The sequence below is a fragment of the Delphinapterus leucas genome, chromosome 8 (genome assembly GCF_059928025.1).
Source record: "Delphinapterus leucas isolate spDelLeu-1000000601 "Yukka" chromosome 8, BTC_Dleu_Yukka2, whole genome shotgun sequence".
Taxonomy (NCBI): Eukaryota; Metazoa; Chordata; class Mammalia; order Artiodactyla; family Monodontidae; genus Delphinapterus; species Delphinapterus leucas.
Window position 1 is genome coordinate 115,409,134 of NC_143136.1, and position 17,351 is coordinate 115,426,484.

The 17,351-nt window shown below is 41.0% G+C and overlaps 1 protein-coding gene across 1 annotated transcript; it reads left to right on the plus strand.

The window, feature by feature from the left end:
• The first annotated feature begins 879 nt into the window (after nt 1–879).
• LOC149748638 (protein TASOR 2-like) lies at nt 880–16,715 on the plus strand. The gene is given in 6 exon segments (XM_089916996.1): nt 880–1,654; nt 6,396–6,638; nt 10,400–11,220; nt 11,222–11,277; nt 11,604–12,033; nt 15,233–16,715. Coding segments are annotated over 6 exon segments (3,780 nt in total). The 5' UTR covers nt 880–894; the 3' UTR covers nt 16,703–16,715.
• Nucleotides 16,716–17,351: the final 636 nt, after the last annotated feature.

Here is a 17,351-nt window from a genome sequence, read left to right on the forward strand (position 1 = left end):
TATCATATAGATACAAAATTAAAGAAAATAGAAAAAACATTTTTTCCCTTGTGATGAGAACTATTAGTATTTCCCTTCTTTTTCCTTCTTTGGCTGCGTTGGGTCCTCGTTGCTGCAGGCTTTCTCTAGTTGCGGCTAGCGGGGGCTACTCTTCATTGCAGTGCACGTGCTTCTCATTGTGGTAGCTTCTATTGTTGCAGAGCACTGGCTCTAGGCACGCGGGCTTCGGTAGTTGTGGCATGCAAGCTCAGTAGTTGTGGCTCGCAGTCTCTAGAGCGCAGGCTCAGTAGTTGTGGTGCACGGGCTTTGTTGCTCCATGGCATGTGGGATCTTCCCAGACCAGAGCTCGAACCCGTGTACCCTGCAAAGGCAGGTGGATTCTCAACCACTGCGCCACGAGGGAAGTCCCAGTATTTACTTTCTTAACTTTCATATGTAACGTCAGCAGTGTTAATTATTTTTTATTATGTTGTACATTACATCTTTAGTACTTATTTATCCTATAACTGAAAGTTTGCACCTGTGACTACCTTCTTAAGAGAATTTGAAGTAGGTCATATAAGGTACAGATTAGATACATTTTAAAAGCAGAAGATGAGAATAGAAAAGTAATTCTGCCAACTCTAAATGCCGGTGCATTGAGCCCACGCTGGGCTCCTGGTCAGATGAGATGGAGCTGCAGGCGGGCCTGCCTTCTTCATTCTCACCTGGTGATCCCATCTGAGTGACTCTTTTTTGGTTCTGTGTGTGCGTGTTTTCATATATATGGAGATAATATATGTTCATTAAGTGCATCCATAAGTCTTCTATTAATTGCTATTTAGATTACCATTTGAAACACTGTATCATATTTAACCATCCTGTAATTTTGTAATCTAAAGCGTTTTTTCCTGCATGTTTTTGAAAAAACAAGAACTTTGGGTTTTTAATACATGTGTATATATTTTAGGGCTGAAAGACTTGAAAGTTGAAGATGACATCTCATTGAAGGTGGTACCTATTTTACCTGCCCTTAATTGTGCCCTGCTGGAAGCAAAGAAATCATTTTCTGAAAAAGGAATCTGTCCAAACACATTAGTAAAGCATAATCTCCAAGAACTGTACAAGGTGGACAAAAGTCCTTCATTGACTGCTGCTTCTCAGGATGGAATTAAAGAGACTGCATTCTTTGGCAAAGTGTCCAGTGGTTTTGACTTGACTCCTCCAGCTGAAAAGTGCCCTTTACAGTCTTTAACTCAGTTGAGATCTTATTCTTCAAATCCTAATGGGTACATTTTGGAAGTATCTACTGCACTAGACTTATTGGCAGGCTGTCCTCAGTCTCCGTGTATTTCAGATGGAATTTGTGACGCTGGATTTTCTTTAGTTATGACTCCAAATGCTGAATTTCACGACTCAGCGGCAGAAGTAAGAAAAGAAACAGAAACACAAAAGAGTTCTGAAGAGATGTTTAAAGCAAGGCAGGGAGCTCTGGTCCCATTAAGTACCGCATCAAATCTGAGAGTTCAGCGTAAGAGAAAAGCAGGCACGCTGCCCGTGGTACAGAGTAAAAGGGTGAAGTTGTGCCATCCCTTTCCCAGAAGAACTCGTGGTGGAGCAAAGAAGCGTCCAGACTCTCGCACAACTCTCAAGTTCCGTCAGAAAAGAGAAAACGGTAAGCATGGTCTGTATGGATTTTCAGATGAGCAATTAGTAATAACTGTTGTGTGTTAACCCTGTTCCTGTGTGACCATCCTGGACTGTAGCTTGACAGTGTCCGTTAGCTCTCTCCAGGTGATCTGTGTGCATGCTAAAGTTGGAGAAGCGCTAATCTAGATAACATGAAAATCAAGAAATAGGACAAAAGCCCACCCACCAAAAGCTTGTATTTCACTTGTAAAACTGCTCAAATCATCACTCAGTTACTTACTTACCTGTCTAAGAAGTACGGTATTTCAGATGGAATTTATTGATGCTGGATTTTCTTTAGTTATGACTCCAGGTGCTGAATTTCACGACTCAGCGGCGGAAGTAAGAAAAGAAACAGAAACACAAAAGAATTCTGAAGAGATGTTTAAAGCAAGGCAGGGAGCTCTGGTCCCATTAAGTCCCGCATCAAATCTGAGAGTTCAGCGTAAGAGAAAAGCAGGCACGCTGCCCGTGGTACAGAGTAAAAGGGTGAAGTTGTGCCATCCCTTTCCCAGAAGAACTCGTGGTGGAGCAAAGAAGCGTCCAGACTCTCGCACAACTCTCAAGTTCCGTCAGAAAAGAGAAAACGGTAAGCATGGTCTGTATGGATTTTCAGATGAGCAATTAGTAATAACTGTTGTGTGTCAACCCTGTTCCTGTGTGACCATCCTGGACTGTAGCTTGACAGTGTCCGTTAGCTCTCTCCAGGTGATCTGTGTGCATGCTAAAGTTGGAGAAGCGCTAATCCAGATAACATGAAAATCAAGAAATAGGACAAAAGCCCACCCACCAAAAGCTTGTATTTCACTTGTAAAACTGCTCAGATCATCACTCAGTTATTTACTTACCTGTCCAAGAAATAAGGTATTTCAGATGGAATTTGTGATGCTGGATTTTCTTTAGTTATGACTCCAGGTGCTGAATTTCACAACTCAGCGGCAGAAGTAAGAAAAGAAACAGAAACACAAAAGAATTCTGAAGAGATGTTTAAAGCAAGGCAGGGAGCTCTGGTCCCATTAAGTCCCGCATCAAATCTGAGAGTTCAGCGTAAGAGAAAAGCAGGCGCGCTGCCCCTGGTACAGAGTAAAAGGGTGAAGTTGTGCCGTCCCTTTCCCAGAAGAACTCGTGGTGGAGCAAAGAAGCGTCCAGACTCTCGCACAACTCTCAAGTTCCGTCAGAAAAGAGAAAACGGTAAGCATGGGCTGTATGGATTTTCAGCTGAGCAATTAGTAATAACTGTTGTGTGTTAACCCTGTTCCTGTGTGACCATCCTGGACTGTAGCTTGACAGTGTCCGTTAGCTCTCTCCAGGTGATCTGTGTGCATGCTAAAGTTGGAGAAGCGCTAATCTAGATAACATGAAAATCAAGAAATAGGACAAAAGCCCACCCACCAAAAGCTTGTATTTCACTTGTAAAACTGCTCAGATCATCACTCAGTTATTTACTTACCTGTCCAAGAAATAAGGTATTTCAGATGGAATTTGTGATGCTGGATTTTCTTTAGTTATGACTCCAGGTGCTGAATTTCACAACTCAGCGGCAGAAGTAAGAAAAGAAACAGAAACACAAAAGAATTCTGAAGAGATGTTTAAAGCAAGGCAGGGAGCTCTGGTCCCATTAAGTCCCGCATCAAATCTGAGAGTTCAGCGTAAGAGAAAAGCAGGCACGCTGCCCGTGGTACAGAGTAAAAGGGTGAAGTTGTGCCGTCCCTTTCCCAGAAGAACTCCTGGTGGAGCAAAGAAGCGTCCAGACTCTCGCACAGCTCTCAAGTTCCGTCAGAAAAGAGAAAACGGTAAGCATGGTCTGTATGGATTTTCAGATGAGCAATTAGTAATAACTGTTGTGTGTTAACCCTGTTCCTGTGTGACCATCCTGGACTGTAGCTAGACAGTGTCCGTTAGCTCTCTCCAGGTGATCTGTGTGCATGCTAAAGTTGGAGAAGCGCTAATCTAGATGACATGAAAATCAAGAAATAGGACAAAAGCCCACCCACCAAAAGCTTGTATTTCACTTGTAAAACTGCTCAAATCATCACTCAGTTATTTACTTACCTGTCTAAGAAATAAGGTCATTCAGTTTCTGAACTGTCCTCGGACAAATTCGAGTGGAAGAAGAGGATCTGCTAAAATCAGGCACACTAAGAACAGATGGCAAAAACTGATAAGTGATAGCCTGAACATGTTTAAAGAGGGGGGAAAGTGCCTGGACTCTCCCAGAACTAGAGCATCCTGGGGCAGAATTTCTAATCCTTTGTGTGTTTTAAAAGTGGTCGTCTGGATCCTACTACAGACCTACTGAAACAAGGTCCAGTGGCCTCGAGACATATATATTGAAACAGTTCCTCAAGTGGTTTTGTTGCCCCCTGAAAACTGAGGGAGAATCAGCGTCCAGAGCCATTTAATGTTAGTCAAATGCACTTCAGTGAACAGAGCACGACAAATAACACAATTTTGGCTTAGAGTCATCTCAGATTATGTGTGGTGTATTTTGTTTAAAACTAGGGAACTTATGCTCTATGACCCCTTAGCGAAGAGGTGAGCAGACTTGGGCCAAAGGGTCCCTCAGGCATTACCTGTTGTCTCTGTACTTCACTGTGCTGGCACAGGTGGGCGGCTGTGACTGAGGTCTGGCCCTTCACAGAAAAAATTTGCCAACCCTATCTATAGTATTTTGAATTTTAAAATTCTGATGCCTAAAGAAGAAACACTGGAGGTGTGTGGATCCCCAGGATCCTAGATAATTAAGATTTTACCCTGTGGTTTAACAAGTAGTTATTTCTGGCCAATTATAGTTTGAGAAATTGTGTGTGTGTGTGTGTGTGTGTTTAGGAGGGTGGTAGAGAGAACGGCAGTATGAAGCAGCAACTCACACTCTACATTTCCTCACAAATTCCAGGCCAACCATATTGGGTTTCTCTCTATATGAACCATTTTAAAGGTATTAAATAAATTACCTATAATTCAACATATATGTTGTCACTGTTTCTCAAGTGTGCTAATTTCATCCACTATAAGAAATATGTTTTAGGGATGTCCCTGGCAGTACAGTGGTTACAACTCCACACTTCCAGTGCACAGGGCACGGGTTTGATCCCTGGTCAGGGAACTAAGACACAACATGCCACAGAGTGTGGCCAAAAAATGAACAACAACAACGATGTGATTAAACCAGCCAAGATGACTAAATATAATACCACAAAAGCTCAAAAAAAAATAGAAAAGAAATACATTGTATATTGTAGTCCAGTACACACAAATTCATACATTACTGAAACAGAAATTTCAGGAAGCATTTACCCTAACTATGTGTAATACAATCTGATATCTTCTGTTTCATTTAACAAAGAATTCTGGTTGCAGCCCATTAAGTTTATTTTATAATACACCCATGGGTTATTGCATGCAGCTTGAGAAACATGTCATTGAGTGATGCAAATAAGCAGGGCAGTCCGTGCAGGGTCACCTGTTTCGTGTTTCTCCTTTTCCTCGCAGGACCTAGGTTGTGAGAGATGTTCCCCTCCCGCCCGTGCAGATGTTACGCTTCCCCTAGTCTTGATCATCTCATCTTATTTTCTTTCTCTTCTTAATTTAGTCTTAACAGTTTTCCTGCTTGACTTATATTTTGCCTTTTTTTATGCTAAAAATTTTAGAAATTGTAATCAGTATAAAATCAGAAGTCTTACTCTAAAAACAAAACTGCTGCTTTATTGCCTTTGATAGTTTAGTAGGGAAGAAAATAATTAGACCCAGGGAAATGTACAACATTAAGAGAGTCTAAAAGCTTTTTTAAAAAACCGTTTATTTTTCTGACCTTCAAAAGAATAAAATGAAACTGGTCTCTTTTCTACATTTCACTAATAACCATCACATTCTGAAACTGTTTAATATGTTTTCTGTTCTCAATCAATTAGAAATAGTATTTTCCATATAACGTGATTTTAAAATATTTGCAAACATTCACACGTGTGATTATTTTATATAGTCAATGGGGAAAACGTTTTCACAGGGAACATTTATTAACATTTTTTTTTAACTCTTAAAGGATTGAAACACTTTCTGCGTGTGATACAAGCAGGTTGTTAATAGTTTTTTCTCCTCATGTGCCCCCACCTTTAGTTCTTTCCTTCCTTCCCTGCGAGAAGTAAAGCTGAGCATTTTGTAAGAGAAATGAGCAATTATAATAGATTTATAGGAAGTTAAATCAGAAGAGGACTTTCTTCAATGTACCTTCCTCTGTCTTCTCTTAAGAGATGATTTTTCAGGCAGTGTTAAAGCTTTGATATTTAGGTGTAGTGAAGGAAAATATGTAAGATGGCTCTTTGTGAACCTACAGTCTCTTCTCTACAGTGTGATCATGGTTTTAACCACATGGCTTTGTGGGAGCTGTGTCGCTTTTGTGTAAATTGAATTATCCGTCACCCTGTGCTGTGAACTAGCATGTTCAGCCTTACCTGCCACATCAGTCAGCAAAGATTATGGAATCTTTTTTAAAAATTAAGTCATGCCTTGTTTCTATAAAGTTACTACTCTGATATTTTTCCCCTAATCCTAATTAGGGGTATAGACCAACACTTAGCAAGTTCAAAAATCTTTTAATGAAATACCCCCAATTTTATATTTTATTCCCCATTATTAAAGTTTCCCCCCCAAAACAAATCAAAGGAAAGCTATGCTGATAAATATGTGCGCCCCCTACCCCTTAGAAAACGGTGTCTTTTCTGCATAAGGTGCTGAAGTGCTGACTGCACAGTTTGTACAGACAACCAAATTGGATTGGAAAAACCAAGAAGCTCCTATTTCTAAAGCTGTTCCAGGGTCAACGAATGCTAAAAGGGCAAGGAAACGAGAGACATCTCCAGTCAAAACTGTTCCAAGGGCTGAGCCACCTGTGAAGAATTCTCCACAAAAACAGAGGGAAAATATAGTAAAAGGCAATCAGAATCCCAGAATCAGAAAGCAGCCACAACCTGGTAAGAAGTCCTCTTCCTGTAAATTTCAGCACCGTAATACAGACTAATCGAGATTATAAAGTAGTATATTGAAACAGTATAAGATCAGTTGAAATCTGTCACGTTCTTGTGGTCTTCTTTAGTTCAGACACTGACAGGACAAGTCACTTGGTTTCCCATTGTGAATAAATAAGAAAGTGCCAAGATTCATACCTTCACTAAATAGACCCTACTTTTCATTCTGCAGAAAGCCTGAACATGAACTGTTTAGCAGAGTTAAAGTATAAATGGCCTTTTTTAATGACTAAATTCACAAGCAAGTAGCATCTGGCAGTATTTTTCTGGACCATAATGTTATAGAAGATATTATAAGTTTGTCCAGAGGGAACTGTAAAGACATGGTTCAAAGCAGTCAGTAATCTCGAATCCTGTATTTCACTTGTATTTTTTCTTGTTTTTTTTCGGTACGTGGGCCTCTCACTGCTGTGGCCTCTCCCGTTGCGGAGCACAGGCTCCAGACGCGCAGGCTCAGCAGCCGTGGCTCACGGGCCCAGCCGCTCCGCGGCATGTGGGATCTTCCCGGACCGGGCCACGAACCCGTGTCCCCTGCATCGGCAGGCGGACTCTCAACCACTGCGCCACCAGGGAAGCCCCTGTATTTGGTTTCAAAAGGCATTAAATTAATTTTAAAAGCAGTTTTACTTTTCTACTTCTACTTGTGCGGAAGTGAATAACCAAGTCTCCTTCTGTGAGCCAGCAGCTGACTGCTGGTTCCGTGTTCCACCTGCTGGAACCTCCTCGTTGCTGGCACGTTCCCTCATCAGCGCGGACCTCACTTTTCTCCCAGCTCCATGTCCCTCTTCACACCCGTCTCTCTGAGTAGAGTGCAGCTCCACCAAGCTGCAAAATCTATACATTTTACAGTATCTTCGGTATTGAGTCCTACTGTGTTGTATGTGTGGTGGTGTTTTTTGTTTAGAAAAACCTTCATTTCCTCATATCTCTGTATTTCCATCAGTTTTCTGTCTAATCTCATGATTCTACTTTCTCTCATCTACCTTTAGGTTTTTTAAAAGCCTCAAATTTAGTGGAATTCAGGGAAAGAAACTCTTGTTTTGTTGGGGTGATGGTATTATGGATGAGCTTGGTTTTTTCTTTCCTCATTGTTTAAAAAAATTTTTTCGGCCACACCTTGCAGCATGTGGGATCTCGGTTCCCTGACCAGGGATCGAACCCCCACTGCCTGCATTGGAAGCGCAGAGTCTTAACCACTGGACCACAGGGAAGTCCCTTTCCTCAGTTTCGTTAATGTTGTTTATGGCTGAAGATTTTTCTGAAAGCTCCTCAGTCATATCACCGTACAGCCTGTAGAGAGTCATACCCAACACAGCCTCTCTGCTTGTCTCCCCAGGCAGTTACGAGGTGGTCTTACCCACGGGTGCACATTTCTCTCCTGCCGTTTCCCAATGCGTGCCTTCCCTGCCAGGCACATGGTGCCACCCACACGAACCACGCCTGTTGTCACTCCTGTGCAGTCCCCTCTGCTCAGCTAAGTCCACCCGGAGTCATTTCCTGATGCTCTGATCTGCACTCATTTCTCCTTTTTTTTCCATTTCTTTTTTGGGTTTTTGAGAACGTTAAAGAGTTAATTCATACTATTTTCCAATCATCTGGTGTGTCTTGGTCCTGTCTTTCCAATTAGTTTGTAAACAGGATGAGTATAGATACATACATAATGCATTGTATTCCCAGCCTTGTCATTAGAATTCCTTGTGCTGAATTGGCTTCTATATACTTGTAGGCTAATCGATTGGTGGGAGGAGGTGTGCAACTGGGCATTGGCAGAAAAGTGAGCCCAGAAAATGAAAAGTTTCCAGAATGGGTATTCAGAAATAGGGCGATTTGTATTGCAAGTGTCTGTATATATTGTGCAGCCACATTCCAAGTTAAAATTTTAAGATTACCACCTTTTAAATAATGTGTTAATTTTTTCTTTTATTTCTTAATCACCCATGCTAATCCACTTCATTTCTTTTACTTGAAATATCAGAGTTTAAGAAGGCTCAATCATTTTGTTACTGAAACTAATGGTTTTCTGTCCTTTTTAAAGTTTTCAATATAGTTTTTATTTACTGAACTCTTTAATTTTTTATAATTTATTTGGCATCATTTTATCTATATTTCTTAAAAGAGATAGATGATCAGTATTGTATTTTTAATTAATTGAAAACCTCTAGCAAGTCAGTTATTAAATGATTTACCTGAAATGACACATATGAAAATGAACCCTTTTTCTTGACTCAATACAGTGTTCTCTAGATTCGACCTTCCTCATAGTGATACTCAGTGTAAGAACCATAGTATTTAAGGACAGAATGAACTTAGTGTCAGTAAACACATCAGATCCTAAAATGAATGTGTTTCCAGTACACCCGGAGGGTTCACGAGACAGCCCTCTTTGGGCCACTTTCTCGTACCTCACCCCGTTGGGCTTTGATATTTTAAATAAAAACTGGGCAGTGGTTGATTAATTTTACCCTCCTCACCATACACACACTCTTGTCATTCTGTTTGATGACCTCATAGGCCAGAGTTTTCTCTGTAAATGTACTGTCATTGGGCTTTGCAGACAGGTTAGTAATTTATTTCAGACCTGCTACTGCTAATTATAAAGAGGAGCACAGTTGGCTTTTCTGTCCATCCAGCCACCTGCTACAGGGACTCACTGCCCAGTATTGTTGAGAACTTTGTCCTTCATGATAATCACATTTTAAAAGGCTGAATCAAAGTCCTGAGAAGGCAAGTAAACCACCTGAGAATGTTAGTTTTCTGACCGAATGCCAGTGGGTAGATTTGAGTACCTGCTGTAAGGAGAATTATCAGTAGATGAGGAGATTTGCTTTTTTGCAGATAGAATAGAGAGGAAATGTTTTTAATGCAGAAACTGAAGTTTTAAAACTTGAAATTAATTGGCGATTCTGAATATTCTTACTTTTCTCATTTTTTATTTGTATCGTAACGTATTATAATTAAACATCAGTACGGTTAAAAATCATCTCTATTTTGAACTTAGGTGGTTCCTCTAATAACTTGCCAAGGGAAATGATTTCTAAGAAAGTACATTAACCTTCTATAATATACACTTTAAACTTAGAAATTCTTAGATTCTCACGAGATTGTAAGCTCTCTGAGGGCAGGAGTCTTGTTTTCTTGTTTTTGTTTTTTTCTCTTTGTATATTTCTTTAGCTGAGCAGTATGCCTTGTGTGTAGGTCAGTACATGCAGGTTTTTTTTGTTTGTTTGTTTTTGTTTTTTTGCGGTACGCGGGCCTCTCACTGTTGTGGCCTCTTCCGTTGCGGAGCACAGGCTCCGGACGCGCAGGCTCAGTGGCCACGGCTCACGGGCCCAGCCGCTCCGTGGCATGTGGGATCTTCCTGGACCGGGGCACGAACCCGTATGCCCTGCATCGGCAGGCAGACTCTTAACCACTGCGCCACCAGGGAAGCCTGAGTACATGCAGTTTTGAAGGGTGATTTCTTTTTAAATTAATATGCACATTCCTTAAGACTTGTTCCTTGGTAAATACATTATAATACATCAGGAAGTTGGACAAGACCTCACTCTGGTAATAAAAATTTAACATACAATTTATGCAACATATCAAGAGGTTTTTCTTGAATATGTTGACTTAACTGTTGATTTTCACTGAACCATAGGAATATGACAAAGAATTAATTCTATGGAAATCAAGTGTTATGTGTCTTTTTTTCTTTGATGCTGAAGCCAAAGGAGAAACTTCTTCACAGCTTCAATCAGAAATTTCAGATGGTCGAGAAGATGTTATTAGCATAAGTACAGCTCAACCAGAAAATATCACAGTGGCTCCAGAAGACCCACCTGAAAACTCCATTGTCAACTGTGACTCCCAGGCCCTAAATATGTTGGCTGATCTTGCATTAAGCGCTGCTACCTCTACCACACCATCCTCTGAGCCCAGAAACTTGCCCTGCTCCTCTGAATTGCCACAGAACGATGTTTTGCTTTCTAAAGAACATTCTTTGCGTGGTACGTCAGACCATGAATATCATAGAGGAGTTAAAAGTCAAAAAGGTGGACCGTTATCCAAGCCCTCCTCTGATAAGGGTAATCTGACATCAGACCCCACGGTCAGCCAGGAGGAAGAAAGCTTGGTTGCTGGCATTCAGGCCCCTGCAGAAGCCCAGTCAGCACTGCCCGAGGAAACCCTAGAAAGTTCCGACGCAAGCCAAAGCTCTGTCGTTGCTGTGGAGCATTCCTATGCCCTGCTCCTTGCAGAACATTCAAAGAAGCATCTACAGCAGAGAGGGGCCCCAGGCCCTGCGTTTGCCAAGAATGGCACAAAAGGCCCTGAAGCGGGAACCCCAGTGGGGAAAGTGATGCCATTTCGGCATCAGCAGGTCACCTCCCCACTGCAGCAGCTTTCCGAGGCCCCAGCGCTCAGGCGCAGGAGCGGGGTGCTGCCCTCCAGCCTGCAGGACTTCTGCCGCTCTCGTGCCGTATTCAGCTGTGACGGCTCCTTTAAGGTCACTTTCACATGGGAAGCAGATTACGTGTTCAGCTTAGACGGCAAGTAAGTATACCAACAACCCCCTGGAGAAGACTGTAGTCAGAGCACTACACGGGTGAGTGGGAGTGACCCTGGATGAAAGTGGATGAACTTTTCTGTTGAGATAAATGTAGCGAGAAGGGATACTTGTGCTAAACCCTGGGGAGGGAGAAGGAAGTGTGTAAGATCCAGTAACTTGGGAATAATACCAAGCAGATTCACTGTAATCATTTGTTATATCAACTTCATTTTTATTTTACTCATTGTTTCATGTTCATGTAATTTTTAAAATAAAAATGAACACAAAAACTAAGGTTAATAATTAAGGCACTTACTTATAAGATAATCAACTAAAATAGTCATTTTCAATGATTTTGGTTTCTTCTTTCTTTAAAATCTCAGGCCTTGGAATACTGATTTACCAGATACCATGGAAGAAGTGAAGCTTTTACTTCATATGTGGGTAGCTCTGTTTTATAGCAATCAAAACAAAGTCATACAATCATCCCGAAAAGTAGTAGAACACAGCAACCCAGCAAAATACGTGTGCATAAATAGCACGTTAGAATCGTTTGAATTCAGTGAAATTGAAGAGTCCTCCGGTGTGGAAAGGTGCTCCGTAGACCCTCTGTTGGAGACTAATGAGGCTCCCAGAGGTCCTACTGCCAAAGTGTCCTTCCCAATCACTGACCCCCTGCTTCCTTTCATGAAACCACCGCCTGTGAGAGGCTTGGAGCTTTGGGTGCAGAATGAACAGAAAGAAATGTTTGCAACAGCAGGTCATCCAGAGACCCCAGAAAGCCAGAATTTCATCTATTCCTGTAATAATGAGGTAGGTAAAGCTGAATACTGTAAATGCTGGTGTTATTTTTGAAGAAATATTTTTTGTACGTAAAATCCCATTCATAACAAGGCATTGGTTTCTTTTAGGAAAGTGGATTCTCTAGCTATGTAAAGGATTAGAATGCCAGAAACTTAGTTTACAAAGTCTGGATTGTCTGCAGGTGGAGCTTATCTACCATCCTGATTGAAGAAACAAAAGGAGGAAAAAAATTGTAGGCCTCAGATGATCTGGGAGCCAACCATAATTATGTAGCTTTTTAGTTGTATGATTTGGGGCAAATTACTTGTTCTCTGAGCTTATTATCTTTTAAAAGAGGTGAATAATACTTATTCTGTTTACCTATAATAGTGTTTATGGATCAAATGCAGTAATAATAAATATAAAAAATCTTTGATAAACCTTAAAGGAAACTAAAATTGAATATATTAAAAAATATTTTTAAAAACAAATCCTGAGGGCTTCCCTGGTGGCGCAGTGGTTGAGAGTCCGCCTGCCGATGCAGGGGACACGGGTTCGTGCCCCGGTCTGGGAAGATCCCACATGCCGCGGAGCGGCTGGGCCCGTGAGCCGTGGCAGCTGAGGCTGCGCGTCCGGAGCCTGTGCTCCGCAACGGGAGAGGCCACAACAGTGACAGGCCCGCGTACCACCAAAACAGAAAACAAATCCTGAGACAGTAAATAAAATGCCAGACCTCTCATAGTCTGCAGATAACTGTTTGTAAATATGAAAAATACACTTTGTTTCATTTCACTGTTCTCAACTGATAGGACGGATAATCGAATTTTTTTTTTTTTTTTTTTTTTTTTTTTTTGCGGTATGCGGGCCTCTCACTGTTGTGGCCTCTTCCTTTGCGGAGCACAGGCTCCAGATGCGCGGGTTCAGCGGCCACGGCTCACGGGCCCAGCCGCTCCGTGGCATGTGGGATCTTCCCGTACTGGGGCACGAACCTGTATTCCCTGCATCGGCAGGCAGGCTCTTAACCACTGCGCCACCAGGGAAGCCTGATAATCGAATTTTAATTGGAGCAAATTAAAAAGTTGTATCAAGATTCTAAGTAAATGGATTGACAAAATACCTGCCTTTTTAAGCTTTCAGAGCAGATTTATTACAGAATAATTTTACATGGGTTTGGGCACCTTCAGTGCCTGTGTTAACATTGAGTTTCTGTACCTGGGCTTCCGTGGGGATTTGCAGGTCCAGGGGTGAGCCTCAGAGGGTCTGTGAGTGTCTGCAGATGCTCATCTTCATCAGAATGAAGACTGGTGGAACGCTGTGGGCCAGAGACTGGTCTGAGCCCTTCACTCGCATTAGCTCAGTTAATTCTCACACGGCCGGGTGAGGTAAGGACCGTGCCACCCATCTTATAGGTGAGAAGACTGAGGATGGAGAAGTACAGAATGGCCTGGAGGCACATAGTAAATTGTCCGGCCAAGACTCAGATCTGGACACTCTAGCTGTTTCTCAGTGTCTAATTCTGTGGATGTATTTATGTATATATATGCACATATGTGTGTTTATATGTGTACACATAAAATATATGTTACGTGTGTATGCGTTCTTTTTCTGAGGATGGGGTTCATAAATTTCATCTTATTCTCAAAGAGATACATAAAATCACTACCTTAGAATAAGAAAGTATTTATGTTTAGTCAGGCAGATTTTAATTATTACATATATATTTATACACACACTAGTTTCTTATAAAGTATTTTCGGTCGTGGTAATATATATTAACTTACTTTAGTAATGTCCAATTAGGAATGATTTTCTTGCAAACATGAAAGAGTATTAAGTAGAAAGTAGAATGTTAAAATTAACGATTCCTAACACTTTCTATAGCATATACTTAGAAATATGTTTCCGTCATCTTCTTGAATACTGTACCCATACTTTAAAGGTGCACACACCTTTAAATCCTGTACCACTCCCTATTCTAGGGCAAACTAGGATTATCAAAGTTTTCATTTCACTAAGAGCACAGGCATGGTGAGATTCTCGACTATGGCCCAACATTATCAGCCACAGTACGATTGGGAGGGTCATAGAACTGTTCTCAGAATGAGTGTGCCATCAAGAGTTTTCTACGCTTTGTATCTGGCCAGTCGTGTCCCCTTAAAACCAAGTCTCAGCTCCTCCCTGCCAATTGCTCAGGTCAGTGTCTTTCTTTGACTAAGGCAGAAATGTTTTTAACAAGAGATTTGAAACACAGGTCCTGACTTACAACACGACTGCTTCAAAATCTGGCAGGAAATCTGTGGCCGTAGTGTTCCAGAGCTACAGGTGTAGGTCAACTGTATGGTCAATCCACTTTACCATATTCTGAACAAGACCATTCTTCAGCCTTTAAAAAAAAGAAGAAAAGAAACAGCCTTTTTATGAGGTTATCAAAATTGTCCAGAGGTATTTCTGTTACTGTTTATGCTAAATCCTTTCTGGTACTGTTTAAATCAGTCCTTTTAGTTGAGTTTATTAATGCAAGCTGCACTGTGTTTTCTGCTGCTTTGTTGAATAGGGAGGTATTAAAATGAGAGAGAGATTATGTCCAGTTATAAGCTAAGAAGACAGCTAAGGGGTAAGGGACTTTTATTTAACAGGATAGAGATTGATACCTTGGGAAAGCTGCTTATCAGTGTATTCTGAGTACAAGAGATAATAATTAGTGTTTCCTCATGGGAACATTCCAGATGACAGTGCATTTATAGTCTAATTGAAAGCTGGTGTTTAAAATAAGTTATTCTTTGCTTTAAAGATTATCTTTTAATCTTACTAAAAATAATTTAAATTAATTGAGCACTTTTTCCTCTACTGCTGCATTTCTGAATTAAGTGATGCTATTTAGCAAACAGTCTGCATTTTCAAGTCTTTAAATTGCCAGTGGTCTAGCCACTTTTCTTCCCAAAAGTCCATTAAAAATAAAACAAAAAAAACAAGGCTGTGCAACTAAGAAAGTTTTGGAGTTCTCGTGTGTGTGTATTTAGATAAAACAAATTCCTATTTGGGGGGTATTTTAAGCCTAAGAAGAGAGGGATTTGCTTGATCTCTACCCTATGAAGATTCAAAAGAACAGAGCAAACTAAAATTGATCTTTGTCTGTTCTGTTCTTCACATATGTAAATGCTTGAAAAAAAGATCTATTTGGCCCTTGATTTTTTAAATTAATTTATTTCTTTTGCTTTTATCATTTCAGATAATTGGGGGGAAAGCCGAACAAGAGTCATCAGATAAACTAGAGACCTCTAATCTGGTGCTTTCTAGCATTGGAAGTACCCAAACTAATGGATCTTCTATTCCTGCTGAAGATAAAACCTTTGAGCCACTTGATGGCACACAGGTGACATCTTATAATGATACTGTCACACAGTCCACATTCGCCAGGACTTACGATGGGATCAGCAATCCGTCAATGATTTTTCAAAAGTCTGTGTACAGCACCCTTGAAAGCAAAGTTGATGTTTTTCATGCAAAAATGCAAACAAAAACAGGTGCTTTGCAGGGCTTTATCCAGCATAGCAGCCTTATAATCAAAGAATGTCAGTCATCCTTGGAAGGGGAGGATGATACGGAGTATGTAGTGATTAATCTGGAACGAGTTACATTCAGTTTTGAAAAAAATGCCTATGCACCGATACAGACAGAAGTTGTAAACAGAGCTGATAAACCTACACCCTTTAATGTGGAGTTGATTAAACAAGTATCACCTGCTACAAGCCTTAGACATCCTGTGTCCGCATTTGAAAAGACACAGGGTCTTAGGGACGTTCCCTCTCTGGCAATGTCAGGACAACAAGGCGCTAAGTACCTTTGTGCCTTCTCAGTGAGTAGAGAGATACTTGCTAAAGAAATGTGTTCATTACAGAAAGGGCAGGCTGTTGCAGGCTCACCATCGCCGTCTGATAATTGCCTTGTAACAGAGGCATTATCACTAGTTAAAAGTTCTAGTTATTTGTTACCCAGAGAAGAAATGAAGCTCTCTCAAGAATGTTTTCCGTCGAGCCAGAGTCTCTTCAGCATCTCTTCGGAAGACACTGTAGAGTCGTCCCAGCTTGAAGAAGTAGTCTCATCGTCAGCTTCTGATCCCTTGGAAGAAAAAGATTCACTTGACTGCATCCCATCAGTGAGGAATGCTTCGGATGGCTCTTCAGAACTAAAGAATGACAAGAGTGGTCTAAACAGTGAACACATGAGTTTTGAAACATTTAATTCTGCATTTACCAAACAAACCAGCCTATCTGTGAATAGAGAGGAAGTCAGCCTCGAGTTATCAGAGGAGGATTCTGACCTTGACCTCACTCTCACCATATCACCGCCCACGAGTCCCTGGGAAGAAGCATCCGCTGGTGAAATGGAGCAGCAGCAGGAGGCCCCGTTACCCTGCTTAGAGCTTCAGGAGACAGCGGAAGAAATAATTGAGCCTGAAGAGGTGCCTGATGTGAACTCTGCTGATCACACGTCAATGAAACCACGAGAAAGTGAGAGAAAAGGTGATAACTTACAGACAGTGGCTTTCATACTTTCGAAAGAAACCTGTGCCCTTGAGGTTGCAGAGGAAGTTCAAGTTGGTTCAGACTTCTCCTTCAGTTGTTTTTTTTTGTTTGTTTGTTTTTTGTTTGTTTTTGTTTTTGTTTTTGTTTTTTCCCTCCTTCAGTTCTTTAATTAAAGAAGTGTCACCAGCTTCTAGTCCTGACTGCCAGGTACCAGGTGAAGAAGCACAGCCAGCTTGGGCTGTATTTCCAAGTAGTTTTAAACTCTGTGATGCACACTATGAGAAAACTGACAGATCCTCCCAGGTTGAAACAGTAGATTTGGCCATAACAGAAAAAGAAAATTCTTTTGTTGGTCCCACCCATCCAGTGGGACAAGATAACTTAACTCAGATATAGAAGGAAAAATACCAAAATTTAATAACGATGATATTTTGTGGGATTTTAATTTTATTCTTTATGTTTTCCCTGTATTTTCTACAGTCGGAATGACTACTTTTACAGGCAGAAAAAAATAATAATGATTAGTTTTGTTTTTTTTTTAAATCAAAGTAAGAAATCAGCCAGGTTATTACAATTCATTGTCCAACTTCTTACCTCGCCTCAGCCATGTAAAACGGGGGTTGACCGAGACTTGGAAGAACCACCCAGACTGGCAGTGGCAGCATGGCTGTGTGAATGAAATGCAATGACTTTTCTCCGGTAACTTGCGGAGAAGACCTAATAAAAGCATCTTGAATAAGGTCATTACCCCTTCAAAGGAGGAGGAAGGCTGTGTCATAGCCTGACATGCCTATTTCTAGTACTCGCCTTTGTGTGAGAACA